This window comes from Globicephala melas, chromosome 8 (assembly GCF_963455315.2).
Source record: "Globicephala melas chromosome 8, mGloMel1.2, whole genome shotgun sequence".
NCBI lineage: Eukaryota > Metazoa > Chordata > Mammalia > Artiodactyla > Delphinidae > Globicephala > Globicephala melas.
Genome location: NC_083321.1, coordinates 85,935,865 through 85,959,205, shown reverse-complemented (window position 1 = coordinate 85,959,205; position 23,341 = coordinate 85,935,865). Strand labels below are relative to the sequence as shown.

At 35.4% G+C, this 23,341-nt stretch overlaps 1 protein-coding gene across 3 annotated transcripts in view; it reads right to left on the bottom strand.

The window, feature by feature from the left end:
- The window catches only part of ZC3H12C (zinc finger CCCH-type containing 12C), a 69,871-nt gene that overhangs the window by 21,956 nt on the left and 24,574 nt on the right, over positions 1–23,341 (bottom strand). For all 3 annotated transcript variants that reach the window (XM_030836524.2, XM_060304019.1, XM_060304018.1), the window contains exon 2: positions 13,614–14,362. In XM_030836524.2, coding sequence (XP_030692384.1) covers positions 13,614–14,362 — 749 coding nt within the window. The remainder of the gene's footprint in view (positions 1–13,613; positions 14,363–23,341) is intronic.

Sequence of the window (23,341 nt, the reverse complement as noted above, 5' to 3'; positions counted from 1 at the left end):
TATAAAAAAATATGAAAAACAGGATGTCAGAGTGAGCACAATGTAGCTACTGATGCAAATTAACTGTCTGTTGAGTGTTTACTAAAAGAGTAGGATGATGTTTACAAACTGTAGCTCTAATTCCACAAATAGAGAAGAAAATTCATTATAGTTCTGTAGCCATCTTACAGGCTGTATCTGCATGCATTTAGGGTTTTTTTCCTCAGTAGTAAAAACAGCTAGTTCTATATTTATGAATTGGCATGTTCCTGTGGGCCTCAATTTCTTTCGTATTTCAACAATTTGGCAATAAGGATGGTATACCTCAAGTGAGTCCCGCTGGTGAATTTGTTACAGGGTTTGTAGCCACCATTGATTAGGTTGGAGACCCTGGATGTTTGCTACAAAGTGTTCCTTTGACTACTTTGGCTCAGTGGGTTTGGTTTCCCAGGGAAAATGCCAAACTCTCACTGCTAATTCTGAGTTCCTGCTGAGCAAAATGGGTAATAGAGGCTTGAAGGTTGTGTGTGATTCAACACTGGCTTTAATGTAGAAAATATAAGGAGCCTGCCAGAAGGTCTCTTTCTTAAAGGGCTTACTTTACTCTGTCATGTTTTGAATAGGCATGTTTATAAAAATCCTGCTTTGCAATGGCCAGAGGAAGGCTCATTTAAAGTAGACAAATTGGTATATTTACACAGATTTTTAGAAAAATCCTACTTAAAATAAAAGGGTTATTGGTATCTCTGGATCTCAGGAAATAAATGAAAGAATGAACTAGACAGCCAGTAAGAATGAATTAAAAAAACTGAAGGAAGAGATTAAGAAACTGAAAGCACCTTTTTGTTTCTCCAGGTTCTCAACACTTCTCTGCTACTGCTCCTTCTACCCCCCTTCACCTTCTTTGCCTTCTCTGGGACCTAGAAAGAGGAGATGATGCCTTCTTGGACAGATGGTTCCCAGGGACTTCAGGATCCCGGGATAACTTCCCTTTGGAAGAGGGAGAATTGCCAGCCTTATTTTGAATGTTCTGGTATGGACTCCACCTCCAAGACTCCCCCTACACTCAACATGCAAAACATAGCTAGGGAAGCAGAAATGATTAAGAGGAAGGAGCAAGGAGTCTGAAAATCTGTATAAGAAACTGTCTTAGAATTAAGGCATCAGGTTGGCAAATGGTTTCCCTGATAACTTGGAGGGAAGGGGAAACAAAAGGAGTCAGGCTTTTAAATTGCAAAATGAGCCTGAAACTATAGTGCCATACAAACCAACTTAGTTTTCATCTCAGTGTAGAGAAAAATCAGCCTTCTCCCTTTGGAGCTACAGGGATTCAAATACCCTTCAGAAGTTATCCAGTACTGCTGGGTGGATCAGATGTGGTAAGGGTACCACATCCCTTCCCCCTAGCTGATATCCATCTTAAGAGTTATTTTCCAGTGCCCTGGAAAGATCTGCAAAAATGTGCCAAGGTTTTCTACAGCATGTTTTCAGTTTGCAACCCTGTGTGTGAGGATGGACACTGACTGTAACTTGGAATGTTGCCTTAGGTGAGTCTGCTTGACTAAGGGAACAGATGTGATGGGGCAAATGGAGTGTCATGGCTTCAGGCACCTTCCGCAACAACTCTGGCTGCTCCTCAAACCTAGGACACCCATTGCGAGGCACTGCTGATGGCAGACTTTGCAGTCTTTCTGCAAAAGGTGGCCTGAGAGAAGCTGCAGTGCTGCTCCTGCATGAGTCCCCCAGTGATTTCCATCAGTGGTTCACCAAGGCATTTTCTAAATGAATGGGGATGGATACAGGGGTGGATCAGAATAGACTCTTAATCCTCTCCACTTCTGTGGTAGCCTTGTTGCAAGCACAAGTAAGAGAAAAGGTATCTGTATGTCAAAAAATAGACAGTTTCTCAGGTATTGGCAACAGTAATCCAGTTTGGGGGAAAAAATGGAGAAAGGTGAAGCCAAAAAGAAACTCAAGATTGCAGTGTTACCTACGTACTTATTCACACAGGGAGCATATACTTTTCTGGGGCTACCAACAAATAAGATAGGACTTGCCGATGAAAAGTCAGTGCCTTACTATTGTAAGAAGATAGGATGTTGCCAATGAAAAGTCAGTACGTTACTATTGTAAGAAGATAGCTAGAGACTGAGGAAGATACAAGGGACGCTACCTATAAAACTTTACCATCTCCATCAGGAGACACCCCCTCTCTGCTTGAAATCAGACAGGAAACAATTAGCAAATGGTGCAAACTAATGAGCAAAACTGACTTAATAGAGGAGCTTCAGAGCTGGGAATGGAAAAGCCTTATATGTTTCCTTTTCCTGCCTTAATATTTTCTTGTCCTTTCTTGTAGATACTGGAACCATGCATGTATTCTGCAATTTCTACTGACCTCTCTTGTTTCACCTACATCCAGAAAAACATATAAGTTGTGGGTATCTCTGGACAACCTTCTACCGGTTCTTTCTCCTCTGAGATTCCTGAGCAAATAGGTCCTCTCTTGGAGGAACATGCCTCTCTTGTCCCTTAATGCTGTTCATCTGTTGGGAAGAGATCTCCTGTATAAACTAAAGGCTACCATATTCTGGACTCCAGGTAGAGGATTTTTGAAGCTCCTGGGAGACAAGCCACCTGAGTTACTGAATATGTGCTTATCTATACTGAGAGTAAATATGTGCTAGAGGTCTGCCATGCTATGGGCCAAATTTTGAATGAGAGGTTTTCTAATATCCCACAACTAATATGCCACGTGCAAAACTAATTGCTGATTTATTAGTCATTGCAACTTCCCAAACAGATTTCTGTAATTCATTGCAGAGCTTATTCCAGACAGTAAGATGAAATTAATTTGCAAGCTGTGAAAAGGGCTACTAAGGTCTGGACTGGGGTAACTGAAGCCCCATTTCTTTTATGCAGGGACTCCTACTCGGAGTTTCAGACATATGCACCTGCTAGTGAACTAGAAATTGGAAACTAAGGGGAGCTAAAATGAACACAAATTATCTTGACAAACATATTCTTCATAAGATTTTCACTATCATAACTTTATTATTCTGTAAATTCACTTTGTCTTGTATCTAATGGGATTATCTTTAATCTCTTCATATATACTACTGCAACAAATTTGAAAACCCCTCAGTTCTACTTTTCTGTCTTCAACAGAAGGGCAATTCCATAAGCACTCAAACTAATATGATATTTGCTAAATCTTATAAAAACATCATATATACTTCCCACTAGAGAACTGAAGTACACTTGCTTATTATGTGCCATTAAATTAGTCACCTGTGATGGTTAACGGATTTACAAAGGTGTATTTTGTAATGCAGAGAAAAATTCAGGGAACCACACACTTTAATGTAGCTTGCCTCAATACAGGACCTAGAAGAGAGGGATAATGGGCGAACCATTCCATTTGCTGTGTCTAGGAAACATAATTTCATGTATTATATACTTTGTTAAGTTATATACACACATATCATTAACTAGGTTAACCACAGGATAGAAAGGGTTATTTTAGAATTATAACTGTTATATTCCTGTGGTAGACAGGAGCAAATTGAAAAACATGGAGAAATCTAACAAGGGAATGAAGGCATCTATTAAAGGGGACTACTTCTTTTTAATTCTTTTCATGGCATTGAAAAAAAAAAAAAGAGAAATGAGTCTTTTGTCAATTATCTTTATTTCCTCAAATTTGATTTTGCTCAACTTTGAGTATTTGCTTTGAATTAACATATTACTTATAATGCTTGCAAAGAACCTTGGAAATCATAAATGATTTTTATTTTCTTATATTTATGTAATAAGTCTATCCCTTATATGATCAAAGGAAAGCCATTCTTAAAAAGTTTTTCCATAGCTCATCTAAAATCTAATTGTAACAATCATACCTAGAATGGCATGTTTAGTACTACTAATAGTAAATTAGCACTACTAATTATTATGACAGTATTAGTACTATTATACTACTACTAGCATTACTACTAAACAGAGATGGCTTTTCATGAGTAGGCCAGCACAGTGAAAATAACAGTGTCTGGAATTAGACATGAGTTTAAGTATTTTCTTTAGTACATTTCTGTGTGACCTTGGCAAGTTACTTATTTTCAACCTCAATCTTCTCATATTTAAAATGGAGATAATCCCACCAACATTACAGGGTTGTGAGAACTGAACAAGGTAACATCCACTGAGCAGAGTGCCTGGCACATAGAAGACTTCAATAAATATTAGTGCCTTCACTTTCTCATGTCCCTTTGGTCCTAATTTTTAGAAAATGGAAAAGAGCTTGCTTTGGAATGAAAATGAAACCAGTAAATCTTTAATAGCTTTAATCTCACTACTGATGGTAAACTGTGATTTTTTAGATCAATGTGTTTGATATGTGGAGATCACTAAACAGTTTTAGTTTTTTTTTAAAAAAACAGAAAGAGATCAAGGTATCAGGGGACTCAAAAAAACAATCCATTGCTTTTTTATAACCTTTGATATATCATCTTTTATTTAAATCAAAAACTTGACCTACAAGTTTGCTAACACCCTTCACTGGAAGATTCAAGTATGATTATAAAACTTCTGTGACTTTAATGGGTCATTATATCAAACTGCATATAATGATAAGGATACAAGTTTGTCAGTGAAGTGCCTAGAGTGAACAGTATGAGTAAAATGTATACTTTCTTAAATTTTTTTTTTGCGGTACGCGGGCCTCTCACTGTTGTAGCCTCTCCCGTTGCGAAGCACAGGCTCCGGACGAGCAGGCTCAGCGGCCATGGCTCACGGGCCCAGCCGCTCCGCGGCAAGTGGGATCCTCCCGGACTCAGGCATGAAACCGCGTCTCCTGCAACGGCAGGCGGACTCTCAACCACTGCGCCACCAGGGAAGCCCAAATGTATAATTTTAAACTAGAAAACCGTATTTGAATCTTTAGTACCAAAGTCATTTAAGCTTAGATATAGTTAGCTTATATAATTATATTATATTAATATAATAATAATAATATTTATCGAACACTAATTATTAATACACCTAGGTGCTCTTCAAATACTTGATGACTTAGTTTTTCAATTTTTAGGCCTGACTGTACATAACCCATGTCGTATACATGAAAATAGATTTTAATTTTAAAGAACTCTTTCAAATACTAATGCATTAGCAACGTTTAATGATTGTTAAGAAGAAACTCTCCTACATCTATCCCATTTCCCTTAAGCAAGGAAACAGGAGTACAGCTGGATATCATCTTCAATATGGAAATAAGAGAATATTTTCCTTCCTATTATTGTAGTCTAATTAAATTTCATATCGTATTTAAGAATCTATAATTCCATGTGCTGACTCATGGGCATCTAGAACTTTTTCTTTTATATTGAAGGCTCATAATGAGTGATTTATGTCTATTTTGTTACTCTTATAGCTACTGAACTTTTAATCTCTGATCTCTTTCCCACTACACCAAGATCACTTTGAACCTAAACCTAGTGGTCAGGATGCAATATACCCAGAAAACTAAATCCCTTGTTACAGCTAAACTCCCTTCTTACAGATAATTTAATCAGGTCTATCAAGTTGTGTTCCAAACAGAAATCCCAGAGGCCCTTCTAGGGAACAATGAAGGGAATTTTTAACTGGGAAACACAGCCCTCACTTATACCCTCCAATTCAAACGATACTATGTTTTTGTTTGTTTTAAATACTGGGCTTCCTTTTAAGATTTGCAGGATTGTACTGCTTCAAAGGAAAATAAAAGTCTGAAAATTACTGATTTAGGACAATGAAAATTTCAACACCAAAATTACAGTCGAAGTCTTAACATGAAAGTTCATTATTACCCTCCAGTTGGTACAGACACAAGAGCAGTGTGGCCAAGAGAATTTTGAGAATGGGAAAGGATAAGGAAAAAGGAAAGTAGAAAGATGTCCTCACCTTATAAGGTCCATAATTTGAAGCCAAAATCAATAATAGGAAGCACATCTAGCTAATCTAGATCCAAGTGGGTCATTAGTCTAAAGATGCTGAACAGAACATACCTGTTAAGTAGATGTAATAATGTCTTCAATATTAAGACAGGTAGGAAACATAAAACTCGAATCACTTTTTTCCTATTATAATTGGGTGACTTTTCCCATTTCTTACAATCACTAGTTAGGTGATTTATAATTAACTTTATTCATTATGTAATAGGATTATTAATTTGCTATTTCCTAGGTTAGGGTTTAAATAAGCATATTTGAGATAACAGGAAAGTTTATTGACCATTGGTCTACGAAAATTCATTAATGATGACAGGTAGAAGTATATACTTACGGTTATAAAGAGATGCAGTGGAACAGAACTAACATCTGTCTTTGTCAGACTCCACACTGATATAATCAAACAACAGAAAAAACTAGTTCTGATTCTCTGATTCCTTTCATATTACCTAAGGATTTTCTTTAAAACAATGAGAAATGGGACACTGCCAACTAACCTGTAAGTAGTACCTATGACACTGACACTCATCTAGAGGGAAATCAGGCTGTCTTTTAATTGATGTTAAGCCCCCACTAAGTTGGAACTTAAAAAACATTTCACTGAGAGGTTACCCAATAGAAGTATAATGTGAACCACAAATATAATTTAAAATGACCTAGAATAGCACATCTTAAAAATTAAAAAGTAGGTGAAATTAATTTTAGTAATATATTTCATTTAACTCAATGTATCAAAACTGATCATTTTTATACATATTCAGCATAAAAGTTGTTTTATTTCATATATTTTTGTACTAAGTTTTCAAAATCTTGTATGTATTTTACATTTACAGAATATCTTAATTTGGATTAGACACATTTGAAAATCTCAACAGCCACATGTGGCCAGTGGTCACCGTACTGGACCATGCAGATCTACTGCACATAATTTTGATACATTTTTGTTGAGAGCCAAAACCAAATTTGAATGAACCCTGGCAAGCTGTAGTCTCACACCTGTAATCTAAACCAAAAACTTGGACTAGGTGTCCTGGAGGATTTTATTAACTGTGAGACAGGGCTGTACTAAAATGGTAAACAGGCAACAGAACAGCAAACCCATCAAACAATTGAAGGCAAGTTTTGGAGCCCAGGCAAGATGGTCTTCAATATTCTAATTCACACTGAAAACAGTTCTCAAGTCCATACAACTTCACAAACCAGATTAGATACATAAAAGCCTTTGTACCTTCAAAAAGATTAATCTAGATAAATAAATCCTATTTATACAGACTGCTAAATTCTGCTAATATTTTATAAATATATAGGCTTAGCCCACAATTCTTGATATAAAGAAAAGTTGTTACAACTTGGGCATTTTTCTGTTCATATTTTGACTCTATAATCTGACTATATATGATTTCTGTTCAAACTTTAAGAAAATGACTTCAGTGATTTACCTGGAGTGCTTTTCTACACCCCAGTTAAGATTCAGATTTATACAACACCAGCTGGTTTCCAACATGAGTCTTTTTGAGGGGTAGGGGTCGAGCAGATGGTTGTTTTATTTATGTACTCTCTGCCATTAGACTGGTATACAAAGGCAATATTCTTCTTTTTCCAGGAGTTGTCCACAATTTAACTTTTGCATATATTTTCAAATATAAGTAGGTCTCCTTGTCTGCAGTCTTAGTGCTCAAATCCTTCTCTAAATTTCTCTACAGAGTGAACTTTCTTAAAGGTAAATATGATATGCCACTCTTCCCTTGCTTAAATTCTTTTCGTGGTCCCCCATCATTAACACAGAGGCAATACAAGCATGGATCCTATTGGTCAAAAGTGGTCCACCTGAGATTTTTAGCAAACAAAATATCTATCCTAATACTCTGCTCAAACATGCAGCAATAAAGCCTACCCACCAGTTAGGAGATTTTATCTAAAACCAAAAGCCTGGATTCACTGACCGAGAGAGGACTTGCAATGACAGGGGAGTCAGGGTGAGGAGGATCTCAATAGTTTGTTCATATCAAAAAGAGAAGGCTGGTGTGCCTAGCTTCCATCCCATGAAACTGGAGAATTTGTGCTACACATAGTGTAGAGGTAGTGATGAGGCTCTGGGTTTTCTCTTGTTCACCACTCTTATTTCACATATTTGGTAGAAGCTGAAGTAGAAATATGGAGATATAATTTTATGAAGTCAGGTGACTATGTTATGGAAGCATACTGAAGAAATCAAGGACGTTTAGGAAACCAAGAGCAACAACATCCAACTTACACTCCCATCCCTGATGGCTCACAAGATGGTACTTTGTTAATGGCAGAACAAGTCATCTGAACCTAAAACCATGGGTAAATTAAAACACTGGAATTTCTTAAGGAAAAATGAATTTAAACTATTGGATACATGTGGATAGAGAATAATTCTATACTCCATTGCTAAACTACCTCAGGTTTAATAGAATCAGATTTTGAAGAATTGTAAAGCTACTTGGAGGAAATAAAAATCACAATATCATGAGAATTTCATTTCAGAAATATGATAAGTATTACTTATGCTTTGTTTCTGTTTCTATATCTGGAGTATACATTTCACAGTATAATTATATTATGAAGTATCTGCCCTAGTATGGAAAGAAGCCTATTTGCTGAATGACCAATTTGCTAAATTACTGAGAGTTTTTTTTTGTTTTTGCTTTTTTAAGAATTAAAGTTAACTGCAGCTTCTTGTCCGTACTTGTTAGTTAGTCCAGTTCCACTAAATATAAATTTATTCTGTTTCATATTTCAAAAACCAAGTAGTTTTGTGCAAAAGTTTAGGGCTTTATCTAAACTTATTAGTTTGCTGTTTTCTATTTTTGAATACTTATGTCCTCTTTACTCTTATACCTCACATTGAAATGCTATCACAAATTATGCTAGACTACAGTCTAGGTATTTGTCAATTTTGAATGAATTGCTTATTCAACGAACTTACCCAGAACTTCTATCAACGTGGCACATTTTTAAGAGATATTAATAAGCTGAAAGTAGAAGCATGCTTCCTGCAAAGCAACACAGGATTCCTGCAGTTTTGGGACCTATGCTGTATATTACGGTTACATGGCTTGTCCCTGGGCAATTTTGGCATCACCCAGATCTAAGAGCCCAAGTCTTCTTTATGAAACCATAGAAATCATTGAAAACAATCGATGATATAAACATAAAGAATTAAAATATACCTATAGATCATAGGATGGACTGCTAAACTGCTGTTTGTTAAATGTTGAATAAAAAAACTGAAAAGCTGGGACTTCTTGGTGGCGCAGTGGTTAAGAATCTGCCTGCCAATTCAGGGGACACAGGTTCGATCCCTGGTCTGGAAAGATCCCATGTGCCGCGGAGCAACTAAGCCCATGTGCCACAGCTACTGAGCCTGTGCTCTAGAGCCCGTGAGCCACAACTACGGAAGCCCGCACACCTAGAGTCCATGCCCTGCAACAAGGAAAGCCACAGTAATGAGAAGCCCGTGTACTGCAATGAAGAGCAGCCTCTGCTCACCGCAATGAGAAGCCCGTGTACTGCAACGAAGAGCAGCCCCCGCTCACCACAACTATCAGCAACGAAGACCCAACGCAGCCAAAAATAAAAATAAATTTATTTTAAAAAATCTGAAGAACTAAGTTTTCATTACATTAGTTATTATGTTCTGGATTAAAATACAGAATCTAGCTCTTTAATGTAATAATAACTGTAATTTACTGAGCACCTACTACATGCCAGGCACTTGGTATTAATTATCTTTAATTCTAATAACAAGCCTGCAAGGTGAGTTCCTCTTTTTACAATCCTGAAAACTGAGATTGGAGAGTTTAAACAAGTTACTCAGAATCACAAAGGTAGTGTGTAGAGAATTAATTGTTTTTTAAAGTCCATTTTGGTAATTTTACTAAAATGCCTTTCTTTCCTACTTTTAATTTACGTCTAAAGAATCATTTATATCAGTTCCACTGCTAGCATTTAAATGAAACTAAAATATATTCTTCTTATATGTGGAATATATCTGCCTGAGAAATCAGAAAGGAAATAAAATAGTACTCTATTCTTAACTCATCCTCGCATTTACCTATTATAATTTATTATGATGTATATAAATTTATTATATAATAGGTTTGCTAAAGTAACATGAGTACGACATTAACTTAAAAGTAAAAGCATGGGGCTTCCCTGGTGGCGCAGTGGTTGAGAGTCCGCCTGCCGATGTAGGGGATACGGGTTCGTGCCCCGGTACGGGAGGATCTCACATGCCGCGGAGCAGCTAGGCCCGTGAGCCATGGCCGCTGAGCCTGCGCCTCCGGAGCCTATGTTCCGCAACGGGAGAGGCCACAACAGTGAGAGGCCCGCGTACCGCAAAAAAAAAAAAAAAAAAAAAAAAAGTAAAAGCATGTTTACTATATTTTATGCAACAGGAAGTGGGTAAAATCTCTCTGCATTTTGTTAAATTAAGATTTTGAATCTGAAGTAGATATGCATTTCTAACTGACTTTTATTACTTTACGTAGATCTCGTAAGTGGCAGAATGTAAAAGTTTACTATGCATTTCCATGAGTTCTGGCACTTTCAAAGTTATGGACATGGTACGACATTTCATTGTGACTGACAGTATAACGCTGCTATAATAAAATTTCCTGTCAACTCGTTCTCTCCTGCAATGCCTGAAGCATCTCAGGTTACATGTCAGATTAAAACATACGATGTGCATTGTCCCGTCTTTACAGCAAAAGAAACAGAATGGGGCCAAAATAGCGTGGGGGTGGAAGTGTTTTCTAATTACATATAGTAGATTGTTTGAAATGCCTTAATTATGCCATTTATTTTTGTATCTCATCATGTGGGATAAGTAAAGTTTAGAGTTTTATGCAAATTTTCAGTTATCCAAGTACTTTTCAATTGCCACTGGGAACTAGGTTTCAGTCATGTGAGTTGCTCCAACTATGACATCATTTATCTAAATGATATCCATTAAAAAAATTCACGTCTATGGGCTCTAAGTTTTATAAGTCTGATGCTGTTTTTCCCCTCCAAGGTGTTCTTCTGACTACCCCAAAGTGTATTTACCTCCAATGCCAAATTCTCTATTTGTATTTTGATTGTCTCCTCCTTCAGAGAACTTTGCTTCAAAAATTAAACTCTCATATTATTGCTGTTGTGGAGACTTTTTCCCCATCCCCTCAGCTTATATAGTTCTGTTCTATATAAAACTAAAAATCCTTTCTCAACTCACTCCTCTTTCTTCCCTTCCTCTGTCAACTTTTGAGAATAACAGTCTAGCTCTATTCCTTCATTTCTTGACATCTTGTAACTGGGTTTCTATCTTTAACACCATATGGCATTCTTGAAGACAATGATTTCCTGGCTGTCATGTCCCTGTATCTTTTTTTCAGTTCTACCCACAGGATACTCTCTCCTTAAAGCCTCCGCTTCCTTGAGTTGATGGCATTTGTATGTCTCTTGGTTTTACTAGCACTAAACTTTTTTCCAAGACTGGTATTTTTCACACTACTCTTTCCCTGGATCATCAGTTTCTTCTACCTCCCGACCTATTGATATCCACACCTTCCATGTTGAATTGTTCTTAACACTGGCTATGCATCAGAAATACCTTGGCACTTTAAAAATACTATATAGTTATTTGGGCTCTACTATACCCCACTGAATCAGATTCTTCAAGAGTTGAGCCCTTTAAGAACCTCTCTGGTGCTTTTGGTATATGGCTATGGTTGTAGGTGTTTCTCCAGGACCTATTACCTTCCTTCATTACTCTCTTGCTTGGCGATTCCATGGTGTTTTGGCTTTACTCATTATCACTCTAAGGTAACTGTTCACTAGTTCTGGATTATTGCAAGAAAAAAAAATCATTTCATGGCTAAATTTGGGAAAGATTAGACAACAGAGAGGTTATTTTACTGAAGGACTTCTCAAGGTTGTATGTACACTTCATACCTCTATGACACTTAAGGCCCTTTTTACTCCCTTAGAAAGGGTTGTTTGCATTCAAATTTATCTCCTATCTCCTGTAGTCCACTTTAAATATCATGGCCAGATTATCAGTTTAAGGCACAGCTCTACTCTTGACATTACCCTCCTCAAAAATCTTCAATTACCTTTGGATTGGAGCCAAGTTTAAATTCTCTAGCTTGGCATTGAAGGCCCTGGAAGATCTGGCCTGAACATTTTCAGTTTGTTTTTAACCTTTCATTATGAGGAAAAGTGTATAGACTTTGAAGTCAGACATATTTGGGTTTGAATTATGTTTTACTTTGGACAAGTAATTTAAATACTGCAAATCTCATTTGCTTATAAATGAAAGAAAGATAACCTTTCCATCAGGTGGAAGCAGTATTATTTTGAGGATTACAAGTTGGTCCTTCTCATACTCTATGCAGAAATGCTGCTATCACCTAAAAAACAGTGGTTCTCAAATTTTAGTAGGCATCATTATTAGTGGGGGTATTTGTTACAAAAGGAGATGGCTGGGCTACACCTTGATCTAGACTTGGTAGGTCTGTGTGTGGACTTGGTAGGTTTCTAGAACTATACTGTCTAATATGTAGCCACAAGCTACATGTGGCTATTAAGCACTTGTAGTATGGCTAGTCTGAATAGCGATGTGCTATAAGTGTAAGATATCTGATTTTAAGACTTAATATGAAAGAAATAATGCAAAAATATCTCATTAACAATTTTCTTATTGAACACACATCGAAATAATATTTTGGCTATATTAACCTAAATAAAATATATTATTCATATTAATTTCACTTGTTTCTTTTAATTTTTTAATGTAGGTGCCAGAAAATTTTAAATGACATATGTGCCTCACATCACGTTTCCATTGAACAGCACTGCTCTAGAATGTACACTAGTTAGAACAAGTTCCCCAGATGATTCTTTGATAGCTATCCTCAGGTCACCTTGAGAAACAATATATGAAATGTTAAGCTTTCTGAAAGAAGAACTGATGCCTTTCCATATCTTTATATCCCCACAGTATTCTGAACACTGTGGGCAGTTAACTATATACTAATTGAATTTAGATGCACTTTACGTTTTTAGCCATCAAAATCCATAAAAAAATTTCTCTGGAAGCTTTGCTTTTTTTTTCCCCCCAGTTCCTAAAAAATTATTTTTGAATTACATTTCTTAAATGGAACAAAAAAACTCCTGAAATTATGGCTTTGATTTGTTCCTGAAACCAATAAAAATAATTTTCTCAAAGAACTGGGATTTTATCTTATGGTTATTTGACTTTGTATAGAAAAAGGCCATTTATCTCTCTAGGTTCCAAAGTTATTCAATATGATCATACTCAAGTTCTTCAATTAAAACTAATGTTTAACACTATATCGGGAATATATGCTAATTTTTATACCATAGTAATTTACCAGATGAGGGGGGAAAAAAAAGACATAACTAGGGAAAAGGAGGTCTTTTATTTAGGGACAAATGAGGTAAGAGTGGTTGACCGCTCTGGAATTAGAGAGAGAACTAAGAGAGACACAATTAGAAATATGGAAGCTAATGTTGGGATGCAGAACAACCTTGACGTTAATGACTGTTAGAAAAGAAACAGTCACAAAATTAGAAATACGTTTTAAAGATTGTTTGGTAATAATGAGTGAAGATTTCCCCACTTACCTCATCGCCACATTGCTGCCATCGATAACTATTGGTCTCAGATTTTCCCCATCATCTGTTACAATCTCTTGCATCGGAGATTCAGACCGCTGAGATTCCAGGGAAGACGTTTCCCTCATTATACTGTTAATTGTACTAACCGTTTGTTCAGCCTCACTTTTATTTCCAAGTTTGACAAGTTCTCCCAAAATATCATTGATTAAAGCATCGGTACCAAGTTTGTTTAGCACAAGCTGAACCTGTTCTTCAGAATAACCTAACTTCAGTGCAAACTCCAGTTTTGTTTGGTACTCTCGCACCACATCAGGGGGTTTCCTCACTTCCTTGGTTGGCTGAGACTCTTCAGGTTTAAAGTCTTGCAAAATTTCACTGCGTTTGAGTATGTGAGGCTCTAAACACGGAGACCTACATAGTTGTCTGTGAGTCTTGGTTAATAAGCATGGCTCTACCGAAATGCTACTCAATTGTTCTGACTCATTATCAGAATTTGTGCTTTCTTCAGAGTCACCAGAGCCCGCATTCTCTTCAGACACCTCTTTTTCTTCCTTCCCGGAATTAACTTTATCCATTGTTGGTTTTTCTACCATTGACCAAGGTACAGATGTACTTAAATGTGGGTCAGTGCTCTCCACATAAAGGTGGCCTAGGTCATGCCCCAGATGATCCTTCAAGCCCATGAAGCTGTTATGTGTACTTGACTCCACTTTGCTGTTTTTTCTGTATTCTTGAATGCAAAGCACCCCGTATTCCTAGAGAAAAATGTAAAATATTTAGAATTTCATGTCTACTGAATGATATTTCAGTATCATTTCTATTTCAATAAAGAAGTTGGGAGAGAATTACCAAACTATTGAATATCAACTTTGTTTTGTCTACATCCTCTCATCCCTTATAACACCCTTCCAAGATAGTATCATGTCCTGTTTTTCAGATGACAAAGTTTGGAATTAGAAAAATTAAGTATTCCCTCCAAGGCAACAAAGTAAATAAGTAGGGGAACTGGATTTTTTACCCAGTTTTGTCTGACTCCGAAACCCATGCTTTCCCCACTATATCATGCTGCTTCTCAATCCTGATGGAAGAGATTTTCCCACAGTTAGAAGGCCTATGTTTCTATAGTGACACACAGAATATTATTTAAAAAAACCCTGTTTTAGATGTGCTATGACAGGTTATGTACATTTTCTCTAAAATAATTCATAAAAATTTGCAAAAATTATTTTAAAGAGAAAGCCATGTGAAAAGGAAAACATTAACTTATTATAATTTAAAAGTTATTAATTTGCATCAAGCGGAACAACAATTTAAAGACTTTCAAAAATGATTTAGAGTACTACTGCGATGAAAGAGCACACATTCTACAACAGCCAACAAGGAATGAAATAATTACAAAGTGAATTATATTCCACTTAAGAGATGAATAGTTTTGCCCTAATAATCTTTATTTTGTAAATCCTGAACACAGTAACAGAATACAACACTGTGCTACCCTTATTAAGTGCCAGGGACTACAGTCTATTTCATTCCAGGGGAAACGGCTCTTATTCTATGCACATTTATAGAAAGCATAGGAATGGAATATTCCTATAATTATATTTGCTGCTAAATAAAATTAGCAGCAAATAATTAAGTACACTGAATAAATGTTATCTTAATTTCTTGAATTTTATGGCAGAAAATACTTCTGTATTATATTAGGTGATTAGCTAATTATTATCTGCATTTGGTTAAAAAGTCATCTTTTATTCTACTTTCCCCCTACAGAATGCTTTTACTGTTTAAAAGGCTTTGGCTGTTTTACTGTTTTCCTAAAAGTCTACTGGGAATAATTGTTATTTCTCTACCAGGAATAGGTTAGCAAAATAAAATTATTTTCTCTTGTGCTTCATTGTAAGGACTACATGCACATCAGTAGTTTACTTATTAAGGCAATTCCAGTGTTCTACGCATGGATAACATTGGTAAGCCAGTGGTAGCTGAATATGAGACTGTCATAGAACACCTATTTAAATAACCTAAAAAAGAAAATTGGAAAAACATTTTATTCTACAGTTCCTCAACATCTTATTTACACTAGAAAGGAGCTATTATATAAATGTTAAGAGAAAATGCTAAGTGATTTTCTAAGAAGTTGCACATTTGAATGCATTAGAGTGAACTTATTAGAGAGTGCAGCATTTCTATACAATGAAATAAATTGTATTAACTATGGTAAATAATAGAGAAGAGACCATGGAATCTTTAACTTGATAACAGTACACTTAAAATTCCTTCAGTGTAGAAATCCTACACACTTCTACAGGAGTTTCTTCAGTTTTATCCCTTGAGAAGACAGATAAATTTAACATCATTGTTCTACTAATATAGCATTCATTAGTTTTAAAGAAACATCACACTCTCCTGGCTCCTGACTGCACAACTGATAAAAAGAGATTTTCCTTGGGAGACCTCTATATCCATCTGCTCCATTATGAAGCTGTAACCATTTCAATTTTTTTTCTATTAATATGGATATGCATGAGCCCAATTATTAGAATTAAAGGAAGCAGTTTTGAAAGCAAATCCTAATACTCAGTGATTTATTAACTACTGTAATATACAGACACCATAATGCAAGCAACAAATCACAACAGCATCCTAATAAAGGGATACAGTTAAAAAGAAAAATCTGCACTGTGGCCTTGGTAGAGCTCCCACCAAAAGTATCTTAAACAAGGAAAACCTATTGGAAGCTGGGCTGCCTGGCAACCAGAGCTGGTTGCTAAGCGGCACTCTTTTAACGTGCCATCATGAATGCTAGCACAGTAAAAGAATAATTTGGTATGAACAAAAGCCTATAAAAGAGACTGGGACTTAAGTGCGTCTGGTTTACCCTCTGAGAACAATGCATCTGCCAAACCAATCTGGAAGCTCCGACATCATTGTTCTGTAAACCCCACAATCTGCTCTGACTGCAGGAAGTGTATTTAACGGGCAACATTTTTGATCTCCCCTGAAAAGTTTGGATTTTGCATAAGTGCTGTTGTGAGATAATTTTTCACTGACCAAACCCCTGAATTGAACTAAGAAATATTATTTTAATATTGAGCTGTAGTGTTTTTCTTTTGGACTGTTTTAAACAAGATTAATACTTTTTGAAACATACAGCCGGTGGGGAACATTAGAATGAAATGTTATGTTTAAAGAATAGTGAATTCTTAATTTTCACATTTTTCAAAGAAGCAAAACCAGATATTATAAAGTTTTTAAACTGAAAATTATCCACCCTAAAAACGTATTGGGTTGGTCAAAAAGTTCGTTCAGTTAGTGAATACGCTGTTCAATAAAGTTCTTCATGAACATGAAAAATGTCTCCTATTTTTACCTAAAACTGAACAAACTTTTTGGCCAACCCAATATTTAAATCTTTCAGTATCACTTTCACTCTAATATTAAAAAAGTGATGGTGACACTATGTAAATCTGCTTTTCTATGTAATTTTATTATATGGCTATAATGATTAAATAGGGAGAAAAATGGGATTATCCATTGTTTGCTTTTTATAATATTAAACTAGATAAAACTCATTTGTATTCAAATGTATTTAGTGAATACCACACACCTTGAACTTGTGATAATTCATATAATTTATATATACTATTTAAATATAATGTTTCCAAGTGAGCTAATATTAGGTATAAGTGTAAGCTTGATTTACACTACTTCAAAAAATGTACACCTAATTTTGTTGGGCAAAATAACTTTTCTTTTCCTTTTTTTTTTTTTTTTTTCGCGTTACACGGGCCTCTCACTGTTGTGGCCTCTCCCGTTGTGGAGCACAGGCTCCGGACGCGCAGGCTCAGCAGCCATGGCTCACGGGCCCAGCCGCTCTGCAGCATGTGGGATCTTCCTGGACTGGGGCATGAACCCGTGTCCCCTGCATCGGCAGGCAGACTCTCAACCACTGCGCCACCAGGGAAGCCCAAAATAACTTTTCTTTTAAAATATTTTGGTTGAACTTTTTTTTCATACTGACAGGCCTCTCTTCATTTTCCAGATTTCACTGGATAACTTTCTTTGAGGTAACCAATGTCATCTTGTACTAAACAAGCAGTTAAATAATTTTTAGTTCCTATAAACCAACAGACTATAAGGACAAATAAGTTCAATTACCAGGCCTATAAGCTGCATATATTTTCTCCACTACATAATATAAATTTGAAATAACTTACTTTTATTGACTCAAATGGTAAAGATTTGGTTTTTAAAACTTTAATCTCTAAAGTGCTTCCTTATTCACTTGTAATTTGTAAAAGATCACCCTTCACATATATACAATGGAATATTACTCAGCCATAAAAAGAAACGAAATTGAGTTATTTGTAGTGAGGTGGATGGACCTAGAGTCTGTCATACAGACTGAAATAAGTCAGAAAGAGAAAAACAAATACTGTATGCTAACACATATATATGGTATCTAAAAAAAAAAAAAAATTGGTCATGAAGAACCTAGGGGCAGGATGGGAATAAAGACGAAGACCTACTAGAGAATGGACTTGAGGACATGGGGAGGGGGAAGGGTAAGCTGTGACAAAGTGAGAGAGTGGCATGGACATATTTACACTACCAAATGTAAAACCAATAGCTAGTGGGAAGCAGCCGCATAGCACAGGGAGATCAGCTCAGCTCGGTGCTTTGTGACCACCTAGAGGGGTGGGATAGGGAGGGTGGGAGGGAGGGAGACACAAGAGGGAAGAGATATGGGGATATATGTATATGTATAGCTGATTCACTTTGTTATAAAGCAGAAACTAACACACCATTGTAAAGCAATTATACTCAATAAAGATGTTAAAAAAAAAAAGATTGCCCTGAATTAATATGGCACTAAAAAAAAGTCAATATTTTGAAATCATTCAACCAAAAAATTAAATTTAAAGCTGACAAAAGTCTTACGATATAAAAGCTGACAAAAATATCTTCATAGGCTGCAGTACTACTTAATGTAATGTGTAAAACTTACAAGGAATTATTACATCTTAGAACAAAGAATGGTATGTGATCTTTATTTTTGTTCAGTGCCTTAAAAATGAACAATATAAAAAAATGATCAATATAACTTTGAAAATGATTAGCAAAGACTACAATAACAACACAAAATTTACTATTACATGCAAGGGAGAAAACACTTTTCTTCTTAAATTTTTAAATTAGACTTTTAAGTTTTGCCATTTACTGAAATACAAACGCATATAAATAATCTTTAAATTAATCAACTATTAACAAGAGTAATTTTCCTCATTTCATGAAGCAGCCTAGACAAAGTTTCACACACAAAGTAGGTCAATGTTTATATTCCCATAGTCATCAAAAAACTCCAAGAATACGGCTTAACTTTTAGGTTATCAGAGACCTATTATAACTGGCCTTTACACTATATTCATGAACACAAAAGGTACCGAGCAAACATATATTGGTCTGAAAACAGATTTCTGTACTTACAGAGCTTTAGATTTCCTCCAAATATTGTAGAAACTAAAACAATTTTTCTTATTGAAGGTCTAATAAGTAAAAAATCAAATAATACTATATGTTGAAAAAGAACTAAAATGTCATGCTATAGATGACATTTATAGATGATAAAGTGTAACCAATTATTTTAATTGCCAAAAAGCTTTATACTAGCTGAAAGCAGATTTTATTATATAAAGGCTATTTACTAGAAATTTGTTGCATACACAAACATTCCCCCATTTAGTGAGATTTTCTGAAAGCTCTCATTAGATAACTTAATCCTTCATCTCAAATCCAGTAAAAATTTTTTTATATTCTAAAAAGCATCATATTATCAAGAATATTAGACCATAAACTTGTTAAATCAATGTTTGTTTGTAACATCAAGTTACAATGCCATAAAGTGGGTTCTGATTGTTATCCAAATGGTAATAGTATGAGAACAATGAAAATAAAATAATGAATATGTAATAAATACCTACTGCTGTAGTCTCTGTGTATTTAATTACCACTGTATTTTAGTGAGTGCTGTTGTCTGCATCCCTCTAGCTAACAAAAGAAGGATGTCCCTTTGAACAGATTGGTTAATGCTCTGGGGCAACAGATGTCTACTGGAACTGCAGGAGACCAGCAACTGGTGGCCTGCCCATCTTCTGAAAACTTTCAATAGACTTATGCATATGTTCACACAATAGGGCATGTGGTAGAAATGAAAACCTCTTTTTAACCCTTTATGCTCTTTCTTTTCCTCCCAACTGATAGATGAAAGTCTTTGTCTCCTCCCTTCCCCATTACAGATCTCTTGAAAGCAACAGTTCTCCAAGTGACATCTTCAATCTAATATCTGAAACTAATGCAAGCAAAAAATAAAGATGGGAGAGAAGAAATTGTAAACTATACATGAGTATTGAAACTGCTGACAAAGCAGTTGAATACTTAATCATCCTAATTAAAACAAGCTGAAACATCTAATAGCAATCCATCTCCCCAAGCTAGATTTTTAAAACAATGGAAAAATCTATTAAATCTTACTATCATTTTACAGCACCTAGGTCTGACAGTGACACCTTAAGAAACCTAAGAATGTGACAAGAAGATAAAATCTAAATTCATTGTTTATCAAAATATCAGAACACACTATAACTTATCTTTAAGTACAAATGATTACATGGCATGCTTAATGCCTTGTGAATGTTTATGAAATTGTAATTATTTATATAACTCCAGAATATAAAAATGTAAAAAATCTGCTTCACAGACATATTTTACAGAAAGAATTTAACTTTCTGGTATTTTGGCACTATGTAATAATTTGTAGGCTTTCATTTGAGGTGCATTCTATCCTTAACAGAGTTCAAATTAATATCCTGAATACTTGGCAAAGTTTAACTTCCAAGGCATTAAGTAGCACATATACTCACGTTCGCAGGAAAATACAAAGACATTGGTTTCTGTAGCAGCTTCAGCAGTAACTCCTTAACACAATTTTAGCTGCAGACTTCCAGGCAAGCAAGAAGAACAATGAATGGGTGAACAGATGGAATGGCAATGTCTTTGCTTAACCTATTACCGAGTGGAATAACAACCAATCATAGGCCAGAAAGCTCACAATTAGTCGGCCAGGCAGATGCAAGCCAACCTCAGCACCCTGCGTCAGGTTCGCAGGTTTCTAAGATAAGCAAGTTGATGTCATTCTCGGGTCTGCCCCGGGCAGCATGTGTATTAACGAGGGGTGTGCGGCAACAATAGGCCATACAAAGCTGTAGTAGGCAGCTGCTCTTTGAGAGCAGAGCCATGAGGGAGCAGGCTGCCAACAAGAAAACACCTGGCTTGGGCAGACCAGCTTTTCCTCCTTGGTTTTAAACAAAACAAAGAAACCAATTATATTATAAAGTAGTAAAAGTTGCATGTTTCCAAAAAGTCAAGGCTATCCTCTAGTCTATTAGCTTTTTGTTTCTGAGAAATAAAGAAAACGAGGTGTGTCAAAGTAGCAATTAACTACTGCAGCAATCCCTTTTCTTTAATAAATGATTTACTGGTGAAATGAGACAGATTATAGCAAAGCTACTTCCCTGGAAATACTGGGAAATATAAAATATTTGTAAGTATTGGTTCATTTGTGGCAAGAGAATAAAACAAACAAAAAAGAGATGATGAAAATAAGATTGCAAAAGAAAAAGGTTTAAAAGCGTACAAACAGAACTGATTTTTTTAAAGTTCATAAGATAAAACAAGTTTGGCCAACTTTGTGCCAAATGAGTCATCTAAACTTAATATTTAGACAAAACTACTTAACTTCAACCTAAAATCACCAGAACGACCCACCTTATTTATGCCAAATAACAGTGTAAAATTATTTTATTATGGATACCAGTTAATCATGTAGTTAAATAAAAGCAAAATCGTTCATTATGTTTTAATATACAACACGTTATTTGTTATATTTATATTTCATAAAATTTGTAAGATGTAATACTCAAATTTCAGTTCAGGAACAGGTTAACTTTACAAAGAAGAAACATTGTAATATTTTTAAAGGATATGAGTATACAAAAATCAGCTCTGTCAGTGAGGAAGCTTGTCATCCCTGATTTATTTCAAAGTTCCAGACTACAGTATTTATAATGTTATGGACTACTTGCTTTTGAGAGCTGCATAAATTGTATCTTGAGTGACCTCTGATTACGGAAATTCAATCAAAATTTAAACACCATCAGGTGTTGTGAGACTAATTCCTTACTAAAGAAAAAGGCAATCTAAAGTGGTTCACTACCTACTTATGTGATGTAGAACACACACACACACACAAACACACACACACACACACACACACGTCTCCCCTTTTCATTCCAGTGCAAATTAAAAGAGTGAAGGAAAAAGCTCCTCTTAAAATACAATTTTCTGAGATAGGCTGATTTATGCAGAGCCTGGGCTTTCCCATTATATAATCAAGTACCCTAAAGGTATAAAATTTGGTTAAAGCACCCCAAACAATCTCAAACAATCTAAATCAGTCTCTCTTCTCACACACAAAAACAGAGGCTACTCACATTTAGGACCATGTGACAATACTTAGAAAAAAAGTTAATATTGGTGGGGACTCTTGGGCATGTCCTTATTGTGCCCAGTCAAATGTAAATGAGAGGTACTCTATTTACAAAATAAGAGAGAAATCTACTCTAAATGGTTAAAATTTTTCAGCTACCTCACCAAAAACATTCCTTATGCCTACTAAAAGCCTAAAAATTATTGCTGTTTCCAGAAAGAAAACTAAAATACAAAGTATGGTATTTGTAGATCACCATTTGTCTATAGATATTTTTCCTCAAAAAGAGCTTAATATTCCATGAAAGTATGTTATTCCAAAAATGTTAGAAAATTTAAAAATCTGTGAAAGTATTTTTAAACTAAATGTAATTAGTAGATTCTGAATGCCAAACTAATTTCTAAAGGAAGAACTATTCTTTTTCTGCCAAGGGTTACAGTAATGTTTTTTGCAATAGTTACACCCATAGCCTAATTCCATAAGCCCACAAAAGATCAAGATAAAGCATTTCTAATATTATAGTTTATTGCAAAGTATAATGTGAATTACATAGAGTTCAAATTTTATGTCTTGAGTAAGCATATGAACATCACAAAAATCAAGTTAGAAATTATTTTTTTGTTGGTGTGGTAGTAATTTCTTTTTTTTTTAATTTCATGAGTAAAAAGGTATCATCAACTCTGAAAAAAGTAAGAAAGATAAATCAAGTCCACTAGTATGGTTAGTAAATGTACTTCTGGTAAAACTGAGTTTGATTAAATAAGATTAAGATGAAAAATATGACATATTCATGCAAAGTAGTTACAACTAAAACTTAATAAAACTTAAGTTATGTACTGACTAGAGATAGCGAGGTCAATATTTATGAATTTACATTAAAATATTTTCCCTTTTGTATATAAAAAAGACACTCTTTAGTATGAATAGACAGTCCCTCTTTCCCTTGGGCTTTCTTTCTTCTTTTTACCCCTTTGCTACTATAGTTACTACTTTATAGCTTTAATTCAGGAGGAGGAGGAATCTTCTCACTAATTCCTGCCACTGTGAACACAAAGAATGAGAGAAAACTACCCGAGAGCTCAGCAGGAAGCCTGATCCCTAGCACTGGATTAAGCTTTTTTGCAAACAGCAAATAAAGGCAGTGATCTGAAAAAGCTAATCAGATCCTGCTGTGGTATTTAGACTATCT